This window comes from Populus trichocarpa, chromosome 1 (assembly GCF_000002775.5).
Source record: "Populus trichocarpa isolate Nisqually-1 chromosome 1, P.trichocarpa_v4.1, whole genome shotgun sequence".
NCBI lineage: Eukaryota > Viridiplantae > Streptophyta > Magnoliopsida > Malpighiales > Salicaceae > Populus > Populus trichocarpa.
The window spans coordinates 32,513,179-32,528,882 of NC_037285.2; the positions used below are offsets into that span (position 1 = coordinate 32,513,179).

At 33.9% G+C, this 15,704-nt stretch overlaps 2 protein-coding genes across 5 annotated transcripts; both read left to right on the top strand.

The window, feature by feature from the left end:
- The first annotated feature begins 873 nt into the window (after nt 1–873).
- Nucleotides 874–7,438, top strand: LOC7461669 (26S proteasome non-ATPase regulatory subunit 1 homolog A). The gene is made up of 13 exons (XM_002300139.4): nt 874–1,182; nt 1,652–1,721; nt 2,256–2,361; nt 2,629–2,740; nt 2,813–2,981; nt 3,577–4,046; nt 4,137–4,272; nt 4,402–4,650; nt 4,742–4,962; nt 5,051–5,309; nt 5,556–5,788; nt 5,918–6,437; nt 6,600–7,438. The coding sequence occupies exons 1-13, from the start codon at nt 1,037–1,039 to the stop codon at nt 6,921–6,923; spliced, it is 3,015 nt and encodes a 1,004-aa protein (XP_002300175.1). The 5' UTR covers nt 874–1,036; the 3' UTR covers nt 6,924–7,438.
- A 4,607-nt stretch (nt 7,439–12,045) lies between these two features.
- On the top strand, nt 12,046–15,358 carry LOC7461668 (transcription factor FAMA). Of its 4 annotated transcripts, XM_002300138.4 has the most exons (5): nt 12,046–12,229; nt 12,406–12,549; nt 12,645–13,349; nt 13,515–13,925; nt 14,022–14,411. In XM_002300138.4, exons 2-5 carry the CDS (start codon nt 12,526–12,528, stop codon nt 14,109–14,111), a joined length of 1,230 nt encoding a protein of 409 aa, XP_002300174.2. In that variant the 5' UTR covers nt 12,046–12,229; nt 12,406–12,525; the 3' UTR covers nt 14,112–14,411. The 4 variants fall into 4 exon arrangements, with proteins under 4 accessions (XP_002300174.2, XP_052302629.1, XP_052302630.1 ...); XM_052446669.1 differs by lacking the exons at nt 12,046–12,229; nt 12,406–12,549 and adding an exon at nt 14,815–15,358 and having other exon boundaries at nt 12,556–13,349; nt 14,022–14,126; XM_052446670.1 differs by lacking the exons at nt 12,046–12,229; nt 12,406–12,549 and adding an exon at nt 14,818–15,358 and having other exon boundaries at nt 12,556–13,349; nt 14,022–14,126.
- Nucleotides 15,359–15,704: the final 346 nt, after the last annotated feature.

Genomic DNA, 15,704 nt, shown 5'->3' on the forward strand with positions numbered 1-15,704 from the left:
TTTAGTTTAATTGGTTGAGCAGGGAAGTCAACATTCAATTTATTAAGAAAGTGTCTGAAAATGTAATAATAGTTATTTTTTAAAGTAATTATTATTTGGAAATACTTTAAAATAATATATATTTTAATTTTTAAAAATTATTTTTAATATTAATATATCAAAATAATGTGAAAATACCAAAAAATATTAATTTGAAGTAAATAAAAAAATAAATTTTTTTATTTTTTTTAAAAGTATTTTTGAAACACAAAAACAAACATGATATTAACCTATTCAAAATCTAATTTAACTTTTCTTTCTTATTTTTTTAAATAATTTTTTTTTAATTTTTTTAATTATTTTTATTAATATATATTAACCCGAATTAACTTATATAATTTATTATACGAGCTCTATGTTACATTGATCTTGTTTAATAACTTATATAAATAACTAAAAATAAGTAAGATGTTGATATCTCTATAATTTTATAAAACTAGTTATTCAAAGAAATTTATAAAAGTACTTAGAAAAAGCTTAATCTAATGTTACAAAAATCTTCTATTTTATATATATTTTTCATAATCTTCTAATTTATAAAATAAAAATTAATAAAAAAATTTAAATCATATAAATATATATTTTAAAATCAAAAGTTTTATTTTTTCTTGACTTGTTGAGTAAGAAACTGTTTGACATTGTGGTATACATTATTTTTTAAAGTATTTTTTATTTTAAAAAATATCAAAATAATATATATAATTTTTAAAATTTATTTTAATAACCATTTAAAATATAAAAAAAATATTATTTTAAAATAAAAAATAAAAAATTTAACTGTTTTTTAAAATAAAAAACAAATAAATTATAAGACTACAAGGAAGAAACCAACACCTGAAAGCAAACAACTATTCTTTTTCACTGATACCTCTCTATCTGTCTAGCAACCCAGGGTTTCAAAATCCCCAATTTTGAAGCTCTCGAATTCGAGTCAAATTCATTAAATTGACGCAAACTAAGTTCGATTAACGAGCTAGTGTTTCTGAAATTTCTATCAATGGCGACAACTATGGTTAGCTCCGCTGGTGGACTGTTAGCTATGCTTAATGAGAGCCATCCTTTGTTAAAACAACACGCACTTTACAATCTCAACAACTTAGTTGATCAATTTTGGCCTGAGATCTCAACTAGTGTGCCTATAATGTAAGTCTTTCTTTTATAGATTGAATCTTTCTTGGGTTTTGTTTGGTTAGGTTTAATGGTTCTTCTTCTTCTTTTAAATTGATTTTGATCATTTTTTTAATAGGATCTTGAATGAATAAGAGTGTTTTATGTTGAAAATTAGTTAAATTGATGTGTTTTGTGAGTACTTGTGTGTTAATTTAGTTGAAAAGTTTGAATTTTTGGGTTCTTTTGGTGAATTCAGTGATTCTTGAGTAAAGAAGGGTTTTTGTCGGTCGTTTAGGAGATGGGGTTTTAGTGTTGGGACTTGGGTGATTAGGATTTGGGGTTTACGAGATTGAGGGGATTTGAAGTTTTGTTATTTGTTGGTATTGACTTGAGTTCTGAAGTAACTTTCCCTTGTTTTTTACTTGTAATGTGATTTTGGATATTAATTTGCAATGTGATTCTGGATATTAATTTTCCGCTTTCCTTCGTTGTTGTTATCCAGAGAGAGTTTGTATGAAGATGATGAGTTTGATCTGCATCAGAGACAACTTGCTGCATTGCTTGTTTCTAAGGTATGATATTTCACCATATTTCACATTACTAGGTTTAAAAAACAATTACTATTCTTTTTTTTAATCTTATTCCTTCTCCATCAGTCCTTCTCCTCCTGTATCATATGGTGAAAGAAGAGGGAAAAGGTAGAGAATGGAGTGTAGAAGTTAACAATGTCAAACTATCCAAAGTCTACTTTCTTATCTGTAAATCTTTTAAGAAGTTGTATCGTTGCCAAAGTTTCAGCGAATGTACTATTAGGACTGAGAATAATTTAGTTTAGTGTAGCAAAAGTTTCAGTGAAAGTTTTTCTTTTGTTCTCTTGATAGGAAAAAGTTACTACTCATAGAAGAACTCTCCTTAGTTAATGCACGAGAGATAAGATGTTATGGGTGAGAAATGAGATGTGCAGTTGGGTTGAATTCGGTTGGTTAACATAATCCATAGAATTGTGAAACCCTTGTTTGTAACTGTTTAAAGAAGGCAATTTTGAGTCTTGGGCCATTGACCACCTTTGTGTTGTATTAAAATGGATTTTACTGTTTCTTCTTCAGGTTTTCTATTATTTGGGTGAACTTAATGACTCACTGTCTTATGCCCTTGGAGCTGGATCCCTCTTTGATGTTTCAGAGGATTCTGACTATGTTCATACACTTCTTGGTACGCTTGCTCATAAAATTGCATTATTTTTGGTTCCTACAAACCTGTCAAATTACTGTAAAGACAACAAATTTTAGCATGCCCCACAATTACCTTTAAAAGGTAAACTGGTGGGATAATATTAATATATGAATTCATCATAGCTTGCATGAAATGGTCAACACCATTTGGTTATACAAGCTTCAATTGTTTTAGGATAAGTGTTTTAAGGATGTTTGAGAATGGTTTCCTGGTTTACTTATATTTTATCTCTGTTCCTATCTTCAGCTAAAGCTATAGATGAGTATGCTAGCCTAAAGTCTAAGGCAGCTGAATCAAATGCTGATGGAGCAGATGTGGACCCAAGGTTAGAGGCAATTGTGGAGAGACTGCTGGACAAGTAAGTAACATAAATTCTTTTATTTGATGTATCTTTGCTCTGCTTCTATCTATCTTACTGTTCTGTCATTAGGTGCATCATGGATGGAAAGTACCAACAAGCTATGGGAATTGCAATTGAATGCCGTAGATTGGATAAACTCGAGGAAGCTATCATGAAGAGTGATAATGTGCAGGGAACTCTTTCCTATTGCATTAATGTTTCTCATTCATATGTTAACCGTAGAGAGTATCGGCAAGAGGTTGGTTTGTTTGCTAGCTTTTCAATTAGTATCTATGTTATTGCTATTGCATGGAAGTGATCATGCTCGAGTCTGTTCAACATTGCATATAACTTGCTGTATGTATTTGTTTGTTGTTTGTTGTTTGTCTACTATTACAGCTAATAACATTTTCTTTGGTTGGATAGGAGGGGATTCATAATGAATTTTATAGCGTTCTCTATCTTCTTTACTTTTTCCTGTGCATTGAGCAATGCTTATATTCTTTATTTTGTCTATGGGCCTTGATACATGAATCATGAATGGCAATGCAACTGTTTTTCTGTAAAATATTGGATACTTTCCAGGAATTAACTCTGTCTGTCTGTGAGTGTGTGTTTGTGCATCACCTTGTCCTGTTCCTTTATTTTCTCTGTTCACATGTTCATACTGCATGCCATGCTGTCTAATCTCTGGTTAGTTATGGATGTAGTAATCGATTTCTAGATTTTATTGCTGTTTTCTTGTTTTTATTAATGATTATTCCATCTGAAAAGTTGTTGAATGATTTATTTTTCTTGAAGGAGACTTGTGATACAAGTTGATGACCTGTTTATTATTTTCCCCTTTTCTGCAGGTCCTCCAGCTTCTTGTTAAAGTATATCAAAAGCTGCCTTCTCCTGATTATTTGAGCATTTGTCAGTGTTTGATGTTCTTGGATGAGCCTGAAGGTGTAGCTAGCATATTAGAAAAACTTCTACGCTCAGGAAATAAGGATGAAGCTTTGTTGGCATTTCAAATAGCTTTTGATCTTGTGGAGAACGAGCACCAGGCTTTTCTTCTAAATGTTAGAGACCGTCTTTCACCTCCAAAGTCTCAAGTTTCAGAGCCAGCACTGCCAAAATCCACAGCTCCAGATTCATCTCAAAATGAAAATTCTAGTGCTCCAGAAGATGTTCAAATGACAGAAGGAACTTCATCTTCTACAGTGCATGAAATAGATCCAAGTGAAGCAGTGTATGCTGAGAGGCTGACAAAAATCAAAGGAATTTTGTCTGGGGAGACATCTATACAGCTGACTCTGCAATTCCTATATAGTCATAATAAGTAATTTTAAAACAGTCTTGAACTTTTTTTTGCATTATTTTAGATTCATGTATGTCTTTATAACTAATAATGCTTGTTATTTGCTTCTAGGTCGGACCTCCTTATTCTGAAGACAATTAAGCAATCAGTTGAGATGAGAAATAGTGTCTGCCACAGTGCAACTATTTATGCTAATGCAATTATGCATGCTGGAACAACTGTGGATACATTTCTCAGGGAAAATCTAGTGAGTCACACATCTTTGTTTTATCTTTTCTTCATTTTGCCCCCTTGGTTTATACATGTTTCTATTCATGGATTTATGTGCATATTTATAATTTATGCTCAACCATTTTTGGCTTTTATCTCATTTCAGGATTGGTTGAGTAGGGCCACAAATTGGGCCAAATTTAGTGCAACAGCAGGTCTTGGTGTCATCCATAGAGGCCACTTGCAGCAGGGCAGGTCACTGATGGCCCCTTATTTGCCTCAAGGTGGTGCTGGTGGCGGAGGTAGTCCATACTCAGAAGGTGGTGCCCTCTATGCTCTGGGACTCATTCATGCCAACCATGGCGAGGGCATAAAACAATTCCTTCGTGAAAGCTTACGTAGCACCAGTGTGGAGGTGCACTTACTGTTCTGATTTTTTTGTGGCTTTCTATCAGAATCGAGATGTTTAGTTAGTTATGGAATTCACACTGGAATGTTGTTGGTAGGTTATTCAACATGGTGCATGTTTAGGTCTTGGTTTGGCAGCTCTTGGAACAGCCGACGAAGATATCTTTGATGACATTAAAAGTGCATTGTATACTGATAGCGCTGTTGCTGGTGAAGCTGCTGGTATCAGTATGGGTTTGCTTATGGTTGGGACTGCAAGTGAGAAAACTAGTGAGATGCTTGCATATGCGCATGATACCCAACACGAGAAAATCATCAGGTTAATACGGTTTCATTTTCGGATATTGGCTGAGCCATCAGCTTTTATATTTAACTCTGTTGTTTATAAAATTCTCCATATGCTGTAGGGGATTAGCATTGGGGATAGCCCTTACAGTTTATGGAAGAGAAGAAGAAGCAGACACGCTAATCGAGCAGATGACTCGTGATCAAGATCCTATACTTCGTTATGGTGGCATGTATGCCTTGGCATTGGCCTACAGTGGAACAGCAAACAACAAGGCTATTCGCCAGTTGCTGCACTTTGCTGTATCAGATGTGAGTGATGATGTCAGGAGGACTGCTGTTCTTGCACTTGGATTTGTCTTGTACTCCGAGCCAGAGCAGGTAGGTTCTTACTAGTGTTTTTATTTTTGTTTTTGCACTCCAAGCCCCTATAGTTGTTATCGCTGTTCTCTTTTCAATATAATTGCTTGACATTGTCTCAGATTAAAATCATCTGTTGATGTTTTCAAGCTCTTGCTTGATTCTTTGTAGTTCACTCTTTTATGTTTCATGACAGAAACACATGTATGTGTGTTTATATTCTGTCTTCTCAATTGTGCTAAATTTTTCTGAACTGTGAAACTGCAGACTCCTCGAATTGTGTCCTTGCTTTCAGAGTCTTATAATCCACATGTACGATATGGTGCTGCTCTTGCAGTTGGCATCTCCTGTGCAGGCACTGGCTTGAGTGAGGCTATATCATTGCTAGAACCTTTGACGTCAGATGTTGTTGATTTTGTTCGTCAAGGTGCTCTCATTGCAATGGCTATGGTCATGGTCCAGATGAATGAAGCCAGTGATTCTCGTGTTGGAACATTCAGGTATTGCACTATAAAGATGTATTTTCCATCTGTTTTACTTAACAATGACTAACATTTAGTGCACATTGTTGTCACCCTGCCTTTTCTTTTACAAAGTCTGATCTCGTTTCTGTGCACCTGTTATGGTAGACGGCAATTGGAAAAGATAATTCTAGATAAGCATGAAGACACAATGAGCAAGATGGGAGCAATCCTTGCTTCCGGAATACTTGATGCTGGTGGTAGGAATGTGACTATAAGATTGCTTTCTAAGACAAAGCATGATAAAATCACTGCTGTTGTTGGCCTTGCTGTTTTTAGCCAATTTTGGTACTGGTATCCACTTATCTATTTCATAAGCTTGGCATTCTCACCCACAGCTTTTATTGGCCTCAACTATGACTTGAAAGTTCCAAAATTTGAGTTTGTATCAAATGCAAAGCCATCTCTGTTTGAGTATCCAAAACCAACCACTGTGCCTACTGCAACATCTGCTGTGAAACTTCCTGCCGCAGTTCTGTCAACATCGGTGAAGGCCAAAGCTAGGGCCAAGAAAGAAGCAGATCAGAAAGCTACTGCTGAAAAGGCAGCTGGAGTGGAGTCTTCACCTGCTTCAACTAGTGCTGGAAAAGGAAAAGCGCCCAGTGAGAAGGATGGGGATGCTATGCAGGTAAATATCAATGATTGATGTTTACAAATTGCCTTTTCACTTAGTATGGAAAAACAGGACTGCTAAAATGTACAAGTCCATTGTCATGTTATTCTGATGCATTCTTCAGTTTCTTAAGATTGTCATATCACCATCAGACAATTATTTTGCATGTTTTGACAGGTTGATGGACAACCAGAGAAGAAAGCAGAGCCTGAGCCTTCTCATGAAATTTTGACGAACCCAGCCAGGGTTGTTCCTGCCCAGGAGAAATTTATTAAATTTATGGAAGACAGCAGATATGTGCCAGTGAAGTCAGCACCTTCAGGGTTTGTTCTCTTGAGAGACCTGCAACCAACTGAACCTGAGGTGCTTTCTCTTACAGATACACCATCATCTGCAGCATCACCAGCTAGTGGTTCAACCACAGGACAGCAAAGTTCAGCATCAGCCATGGCCGTTGACGAGGAACCCCAGCCTCCACAGCCTTTCGAGTACACCTCATAATTCTGGTCATTGCATGTGTGATTTCCCCATGGCTTTAGCTTCCAAAATTCTGGCACTCCAAGTGAATGGAGGAACCCTAGTGTGTTTGAGCAACCACTTCTGCTATTCTGAATGATTATGGCGAAACAGGAGTTGGCCAGCATTTTGAGGTTTCCTGAGATTTAAGCTCCTATTGTGGTCTTTGCTCAGTATTTTCGGTCTATAAACTGTTTCATTTCATATTTATATTTCCAAGTTTTTAGGGGCTGGGGAAGGAGGATGTGGCAATTGGACTGCTCTAGGAAGATTTCAATGTATAATTCTCCCCTTCCAATAAACAAGAATTTGTTCTGCCAGAATCTTTACACTGAACAAAGTCCCAAGTGTCGTCGAGGACCAGTTGCTGTGTCTTTATGTGTGGTTCTCCAATCTTTGAAGTGAAAACTGTAGATCATGCTGTTTCTTCCATTTATTTACGAGTTTAAAATGACTAGGGCCATCTTCCCTGCTTTCAGTGGAAATTATATTTGATCTTAGTGTTGTGGCCTGGCATCGTTTTTTTTTTTTTTTAATTCTTTTTTCAGTGGAAATTATATTTGACCCTAGAACCTTCCTTCGGTACATTTCAAAGCGGTTCAGCCTACTTTTTGTTTGCAACTCGTGATTGGAAATGTGTTTTCTTTTCTTGAATAAGCTCATCCAAAAAGGGGGAAAAAGACACATCACTTGTATCATGTGAACCCTAAAGCTCTTTTTATGAATTCTTCAATTTCATGTAGGCATCAATTGACGTTTCTTAGTCTTCAGAAGATGGTTTGGAGACATAATGGATTCTCTAAATTGACCTTTATATGTTTTGGGTCGGTAAATTTTTTTCACATAAAAAAATTTTCAAGAAATTTTTTTAATTATTAACTCAACATTTAATATAAAGGTTTAACATAATAGATCAAGGATTATATCAATAAAACACTAAAAAAAATCTTTAGCAGTAATTAAAAACTAAATCAGGAAGTTAAAAAATAAATATAGACAAGAATATCTGATCATGCGTAATAAAAAGAAGCTCTTTAATTTTGTTAACTTAATTATATGATACTACTCATTTTTTTTTTAATAAGAAGAACAATAATTTAAATTTGATCGTAACAAAATAATTTGCTAGCAAAAATCTTCCTCTTCCTATTAATATCTTTAATTTAAAAAAGATTATAACAATTTTTCTATATTATTTATTTAATGAAAATGAAAATCATCTAGAAGACATGCAAATTTTTTTAAGATGATTTAAAATAGGATAAAAAAGATATTAAAGTGATTTTTTTAAAAAACTTATACCATAATATTTTTTCTTTAAACAACATTCTCTCATCATTCCAAACGCAAATTTCAATTATAAGAAAATAACAACCTAATAACCTAATAATTTTGATGCGAGTGTATCAAAAAATATGATAATAATACAACACTAAGTGTTATCTTGGAAAACTCTTTGAAAATATCATTAAACCCATCTCAGCTAGTATTCTTAAAACCTTCTGATCTGAATCCTTGCCTAAGCTGAGTTTTCAAATTAAACCATGCAGAGATTGACTTGATGTGACACAATAAAAAATTTTAAAATGATATTTTTTTAATATTAAGGTGAAGACACATCAATTCAATTTGGATTAACCTATCAAATTCGCGACCCAGATTGTAAATTCGACTAAGTTCAAAAAGTTTGTTTTTTTGAAACTATTTTTTATTTAATTATTTAGTAACAAAAATTGATGAAAGCAGTAAAGCAACCAAATAATTTTTTTTTAATTATGACATGTTGTAAGAAAAAGAACAATTATTTAAGAACAAAGTAAAAATTAAATGGAATAGCATCTAAAAAAACATTCTTAATTAATATTAGAATTTAAAAGATTAGACACACACACACACTAAATAACTTAATTTGTAAGAAACTAAATAAAAAACAACCTAGACAAGCTGACATGCGTGGCCCAATGCATTTGCGCCTTTAAAAATAAGCATAGGCTTGTGGGTTTGCCCGCCCAGATTTGCACGCCCAGATTTGCACGCTTAAGCTATTTTTTTTTTCCTTTCTAAAATGGGCGAATGATGTGTTGTGCATCTTTTTTTTTAAAAAAAAATAGCAGGCGACGCATTGTCTGTTGCTCAGAATCTGACTACTACAAATGTGGCTAGAAAATCAAGTTATGCTATTTTTTACCCCAAAATTAGATTTTCAACCTCTCTTCACCTTAAAACTCATGAAAAACACTTCTAAAACCTCAAGAAACTAACCCTCCAACTAAAAAAACACTCAATTTTGTTTAAAACACAAAATCAAATCGAAAAAAACTCTCTCAATCCTGATCTACTTTTTCAGGTGACATGGAAGCCCAAAAAAACCTCAATGACACTCCTCTTGTCAAGAGAAATACTTTGACATCAAATTTGACTATTTTTGTGCATGGAATCCAAACAACCAACTCTTTCTCTTTCCTTCGTTATAATCCAACAACTCTCTTTCAAATCTAATAACTAAAATGTGAATAAAATAAAGTCTGAGATGAAATCGTATAATTTTTAAACTAAAGGAACCAAAAATGATTTTGGGTCAAAATCCTAAGCCTAAAAGCATTGACACAATATATCACCATCACTTTATCATGGACACCGCTTCTCAAACAAAAAGAGCTCACCATAACAATTTTAACGTCACTACAAAAGACTTCATGACATCACTTAAAGAAGTCGCATGTGCTTTCAAAGCAATGACTCGGAAAATAAACTAAACAAACTATTATGAAGTTGACATCTCATATTAATATTTAATCAATTAATTTAATCTAATTCAAAAAAATATTTTCAAAAACCCAAATTTAACAAATAAAACAAATAAAAAGACTTGAGATAACCCGAGTTATTGTTAAAATTAGTGAAAAATCCTATAAAAAGCAAAATAATAATAATAATAATAATAATAATAATAATAATAATAATAATAATAATAATGGAGCCTAATATACAATTGAATAAATGTTAAGGGAATAGATTGAAAAAAAACACGAGCCTTAAAAAAGAAAAGAAAAAACCAAGCAAACCCGGGACAAATCTCCTAAACTTGAGTTAATATCCCAAACTCGCAGCCCATAAAATCCTGACTTAGGTTCAATCAAAAAGATCAATTCCCACTAAATTTAATGTTGAAGTATGTAATTGGAAAAAATATCAATTTAAAAAATTTGTCTAAGCAAAAAATAGAACAATCAAAAGAATGAAGATCAAATTTGATATGAAAAAAATAAAGGATAAAATCACAAAGAAAATCAAATTTAAAAATCATCATAAATAAAAAAATAACAATCAAAAGAATATGGACCAAAATGATCAATAGAGTGAAATTGAAAAAAATAATAATTCTAATTTCATAAATCATTCAAAATAGATGAAATAGTAATTACAAGAAAATGGACCAAAAGTGAAGAAAAACTTAATTGAAAGGCAGACTTGAAAATCAAGAAGGGGACAAAGAAGAAGAAGAAGAAGAAAAAGAAGAGGCTTGTAGCATCAAATCAGAGCCCCTTTGGCCACATGCCCTGGCTCTTCACGACAGGGACACCAAGGTGAATCAAATGCCACCGCTGAAGGCGGCTCACGCGTTGCTCGAAGAGTGTGAGAGCCACCCACACGTGTTAGCCAAATTTCCTTTTTTAAATCCTATATTATCAAAGTAATAAATTACCATTGACCAACCTTGTAATAACAATAAAACCAATAGGAAAGGATGAAAAAGCCCCTAGAAGCTAGCCTTATAATTTTTGTCTTTAAGAGCACCAATGTCAATTTACTGTTTTTTTTAAAAAAGAAAGCAAAATCACGCCAAAGCCCCTCTCAACTAGCTAAGTGTTTTTTAAGGGTATTTATTTTATTTTATTGTTTTAAAAATTATGGAGAGACCCCCCGCCCCTCAATTTCATGATGTTAGATATATTTCATGAAAAAAACTCTTTTACCCTCGAAGACCACTTCACATGTTTTTGTATGAAGGGCAAAGACATCATTGCACTATTCCAATCAATAAAGCCCCTCTCAACCTGCTAAATGTTTTTTAAGGGTATTTATGTTATTTTACTATGCTAAAAATTATAAAAGGACCCTTTTAACCCCCCCATTAATTTTATAATATGAGATGTATCTATGACAAAAACTTTTTTATCCTAAAAAAACTAGTTCACATGTTTTTTTATTTGAAAGACAAAAATATCATTCCATCATTCGAATCAACAATGCAGTATTAGGCCACAATGAATCTCTTATGCATTTTAGTTTTTTTTTTTTTTTGATGTAATGTCTCAACAAATTAAACATTAGACCTCATGAGAATTGATGCCATGCAATTGTGCTTAAATTTGTTCCTTCCTGTTAAAGACGAGGAGAGGCAAATATGTTATTTCAAACTAATGGTAATATGATATATTGAATTTGACAATTGAGTTTTTAATTAAAAAAAAACTTCAACGTCGTCGTTAAATGATAGTTAGATAAATAATCGTGGTCAATTATATATTTATACAAAAATATTTATCTATTTATTTCATATAGAATATATTCGTTGATATTATTACATAATGAAATTTCATAATTGTACGTATGACCACTAATTAAATTCCAAACAACTCATAATACATGAGAATCCAACCATGCTAATTGCTAGCATATATATAAGAACATCTAGCACCCAATTTTTCCAGGATCACATCTTGGAGTAGTTGTAATCTAGAGGATAAAAGAAAAGGAAGACTCTCTTCATTAATAGTGTTACATTAAAATATTACTTTACCATGAATGGATCACATGTGAAAGTGACGAGGATTGAAATGGAGTGCAAATCAAGCCCATGATACCCTAGACGATATCATCTAATTTTCAGAGTTGAAAGTTGAAATGTTCAAATCTGCAGCCTTCATCTTTAATTAGAGTCATGAAAAGAGGTGGTAAAAAGCAATGAAAAGAGCGTTGTTGGCCTGTGAAACACATAAATAATGGGAGGTGAAAGGGAGGTGAAACTGTAAGGTGGACATTAATCCACAAGGCTCCTCCCTCTCCCTCTCCCCCTCATCAAGTCAAAGCCAGCTCTTACAGGCAATCCTGGCCCATTATGTAAAGACAACACTCGCCACCCCTCAATCCAAGAAATTTTCAGTTGATATAAAATCTACTTCCATGGGGTCACCCCATGCCTCTTCTGCCTTTCAAAATATCATAACCCCACTTAAATTTGGACCCTTTGTCTTATTATTCTTCTCTCATCGTCTCTCTCCAATCAGGTTATTATGTGGCAACTTCTATTTCCAATCACTTCCATGCAACTTTGTTTCATGTTTTTTCTACTCTAACCAAAACCTAGTGTTATAACAGCTAGCTCCTTAAGCTTATGTCTCTATTACTAGTACGATATTTACTTGCTGTTAATTTGACGGAATCATATGTTTTTTCTTCTCAGGTGGACAATGGTTAAAGAAATTTGACTAGCAGCTTGTCCTTGCATGAATTGAGCTTCTAGCTTCAGGGTTTTTTTATTTTTATTTTTTTATTAAAGCCATTCACACACGTATATATAGCGATGGATAAAGAAGAGAATTACTCGGTATCTTAGCTCCCACTAGTATAGTACTGTTTTTTTTTTTATTGATAAATCAATTCGCCACCATGTTACTTTGCTCTGAACTTAACTTCTCGCAGGGAAGTTTTACTGAGCTAGATTACTCTCTAGATCATCATCATCAACAACAAGACCACCTTGGACTCATGAAGCAGCGGATAGGTGGAACTTCTGGTGATGATGATTGCAACAACGGGATGATTGATTATATGCTCAATAATCCTCAACAACATCAACAACAAATGTCATCCGGGTTTTGCACTTCTACTTCTTTCGATAAATTGAGCTTTGCTGATGTGATGCAATTTGCAGATTTTGGGCCTAAGTTGGCCTTAAATCAAAACAAGATATCGGAGGAAGAAACTGGGATTGATCCGGTTTACTTCCTTAAGTTTCCTGTTTTGAATGATAAGATTGAGGAACAATCTATAAGGGTTCCTCAACTAGGTGGAGAAAATATTGAAGAAATGTTTACAGGAGTGAGTAGTGGGGAGAATAGGGCAGGAATGGTGGGGGAAGAGAGGGGTATTGGAGAAGATGAAGAAGCTAGGATTTCGGATAACAACTCGGTGCAACTTCAGTTTCTTGGAGATCAAGATCTTCAAAACAAGAACCCTATACCAGAGGCGAAGAACAAGAGAAAAAGGCCAAGAACTATCAAGACAAGTGAGGAAGTTGAGAGCCAAAGAATGACTCATATTGCAGTTGAAAGAAATCGAAGAAAGCAAATGAATGAGCATCTTCGAGTCTTGAGGTCTCTCATGCCAGGATCATATGTGCAACGGGTATCAAGTTTTATGTGTTCCATTCAAGAAATGCCATGAAAATTCAATTGATTTTTTTTTTTATCAAAATCTTAATTTGTTTGATATACAACCACCAAATTGGAAACCATTTTTAGTCTTTTAAGGACATTCTATAACAGGATATTGGTTTTTGTGGATATGCAGGGAGATCAAGCTTCGATAATTGGTGGAGCCATAGAGTTTGTGAGAGAATTGGAGCAACTACTTCAGTGCCTAGAATCCCAGAAACGGCGAAGACTGATGGATGATTCCTCTCTTGCAATCCAACAACCAGCTCAGCCTGCATTCTTTTCTCCTATGCCTCTACCAAATGATCAAATGAAGCTCGTGGACTTCGAGACCGGACTCCGTGAAGAAACAGCTGAAAACAAGTCTTGCTTGGCTGATGTTGAAGTAAAGCTTTTAGGGTTTGATGCCATGATCAAGATCCTGTCTAGGAGAAGGCCAGGCCAGCTCATTAAGGCCATTGCAGCACTAGAAGATTTGCAGCTTAACATACTCCACACCAACATCACCACCATTGATCAAACTGTTCTCTATTCATTTAATGTCAAAGTATAAAATCAGCTGCCCTTTGCTCATCTAACACCTTTTTTTTTTTTTTTACTGATCTCAATCTTGAATAAAAAGTATTTTTCTTCTTTGGTTCAGATTGCAAGTGACTCTGGGTTTACAGCAGAAGATATAGCAAGCTCAGTTCAACAGATATTCAATTTCATCCATGCAAATAGCAGCATTTGATACAAGTCAAAAATGGTACAGAAAAGATGAGCTGCTATGTATTTTGATACACACCTACTTTTAGATTATCCTTTTTGGCTATAACTTTCCCCCCCCCCCCTTTTTTTTTGTTAATAATTACTAGTTACTGATCTAGTAACAAAGTATTGGATAGTTTGGACTAGTGATTCTGACGAGCCCATGTGTATGCAGTCTGTCTGTCTCTTGGTTCTTATTCTCTTTACATTTTCTATCTTCAATATTGTAAGAATATGTATTCGCACTTTGGCAATTAATGGTGGGGGTGATTAATTTTGCTAATCATGCAAGCCTTCTGATCTAGACTTTTTTCCTTTTTCTATTTTCTTTTAATTTGTTGCATAGATTAGTATTATTAGACACCTCTGCACCACATAACAATTAAACATTTTAAGAGTGTGACATAGCGTTTCTTGCCGATTTTAAAGTAAAACATTTTAAGAAGATAGCTTTTCTTTAACCATCATAGTTCAAACCTCACGACAAAGTGTAAAAAGTAAGAATCTTTATGAATAATTTTGATGCGAAGTCTCATCCTTGAGAATGACAGAAGATATACAATTGGGTTGACTTTGTATGTTTGTTTTTTTTTTTCGTGATAACAAACAAATTACACATGCTGGCTGCTAGTACCATGGTAACCGAGTGTCTCTGGTCTCTGTCTTATTTATATGTGGTGGATCAGAAGATGGTTTGGCAGAGAAGAGAAAATGGGTTGTGGAGACAGATTTCGTTGATGATGCATGCTTGAACCACAATGATTTGCACTTATTATGAGGTCGAAGGTCAACGAGTCCCGTATCTCCTTGCAGTGGGTTGACTTGTCGGAAATCAAGATTTGGTAGTATTAGGCTGGACCCTGATGCTGCCATTGTCGTAGGGTCCCCTAATTGAGAGTTTGTAGAGATTCATACTTGCTCGCCCCAATTTTGTCTTGCATATTGTAGAACGTTTTATCATGTGGGGTTACAGTTTCTGGCTTCTCCTTGAGTCAAATAGGATAGTGTCCAGTGCAATTAATGCATGGGGTTTTGGTGTTTGCCCTGTTCAAAAGGTGAAGGTAATATGTCAAGTGAGTTTATCATGGATGCTCATTTGGTGTTTTCTTATATAAGAGGAAGATCTTGCTTTCATGTTAGAGAGGTGATGTTTGCACATGATAAGGCAATATGATGTTACTCAACATTGTACTAAACTTTAGAAAGCACTAGTATAAAGTTTGGATATTGTCTTGTAATAGAGAAGAGATTGAGATAATTAGGATAAAAGAGACATATCTTCTTTTTATTTTTGTATTGTAACAACTTAAACTCATTTCAAAATTATCATAGAAATATATTTATTTTTATATTTTTATCTCTTTATGCAATCAAACACACTCTTCTAGTTTCGAAAAGACATAAATTTACTTAAAAATTATTCTACAAATAGATTTATTTTTATATATTTATCTTTGTCCCTGCAACTAGATATGTTTATGTCCTTTTTGTATATGTTTTTTTCTATCATAAAACATTAACAAACATGAAAGGAAATGGAGACAGTGAAAGAATTAGGATATCCGATGCAAACCTT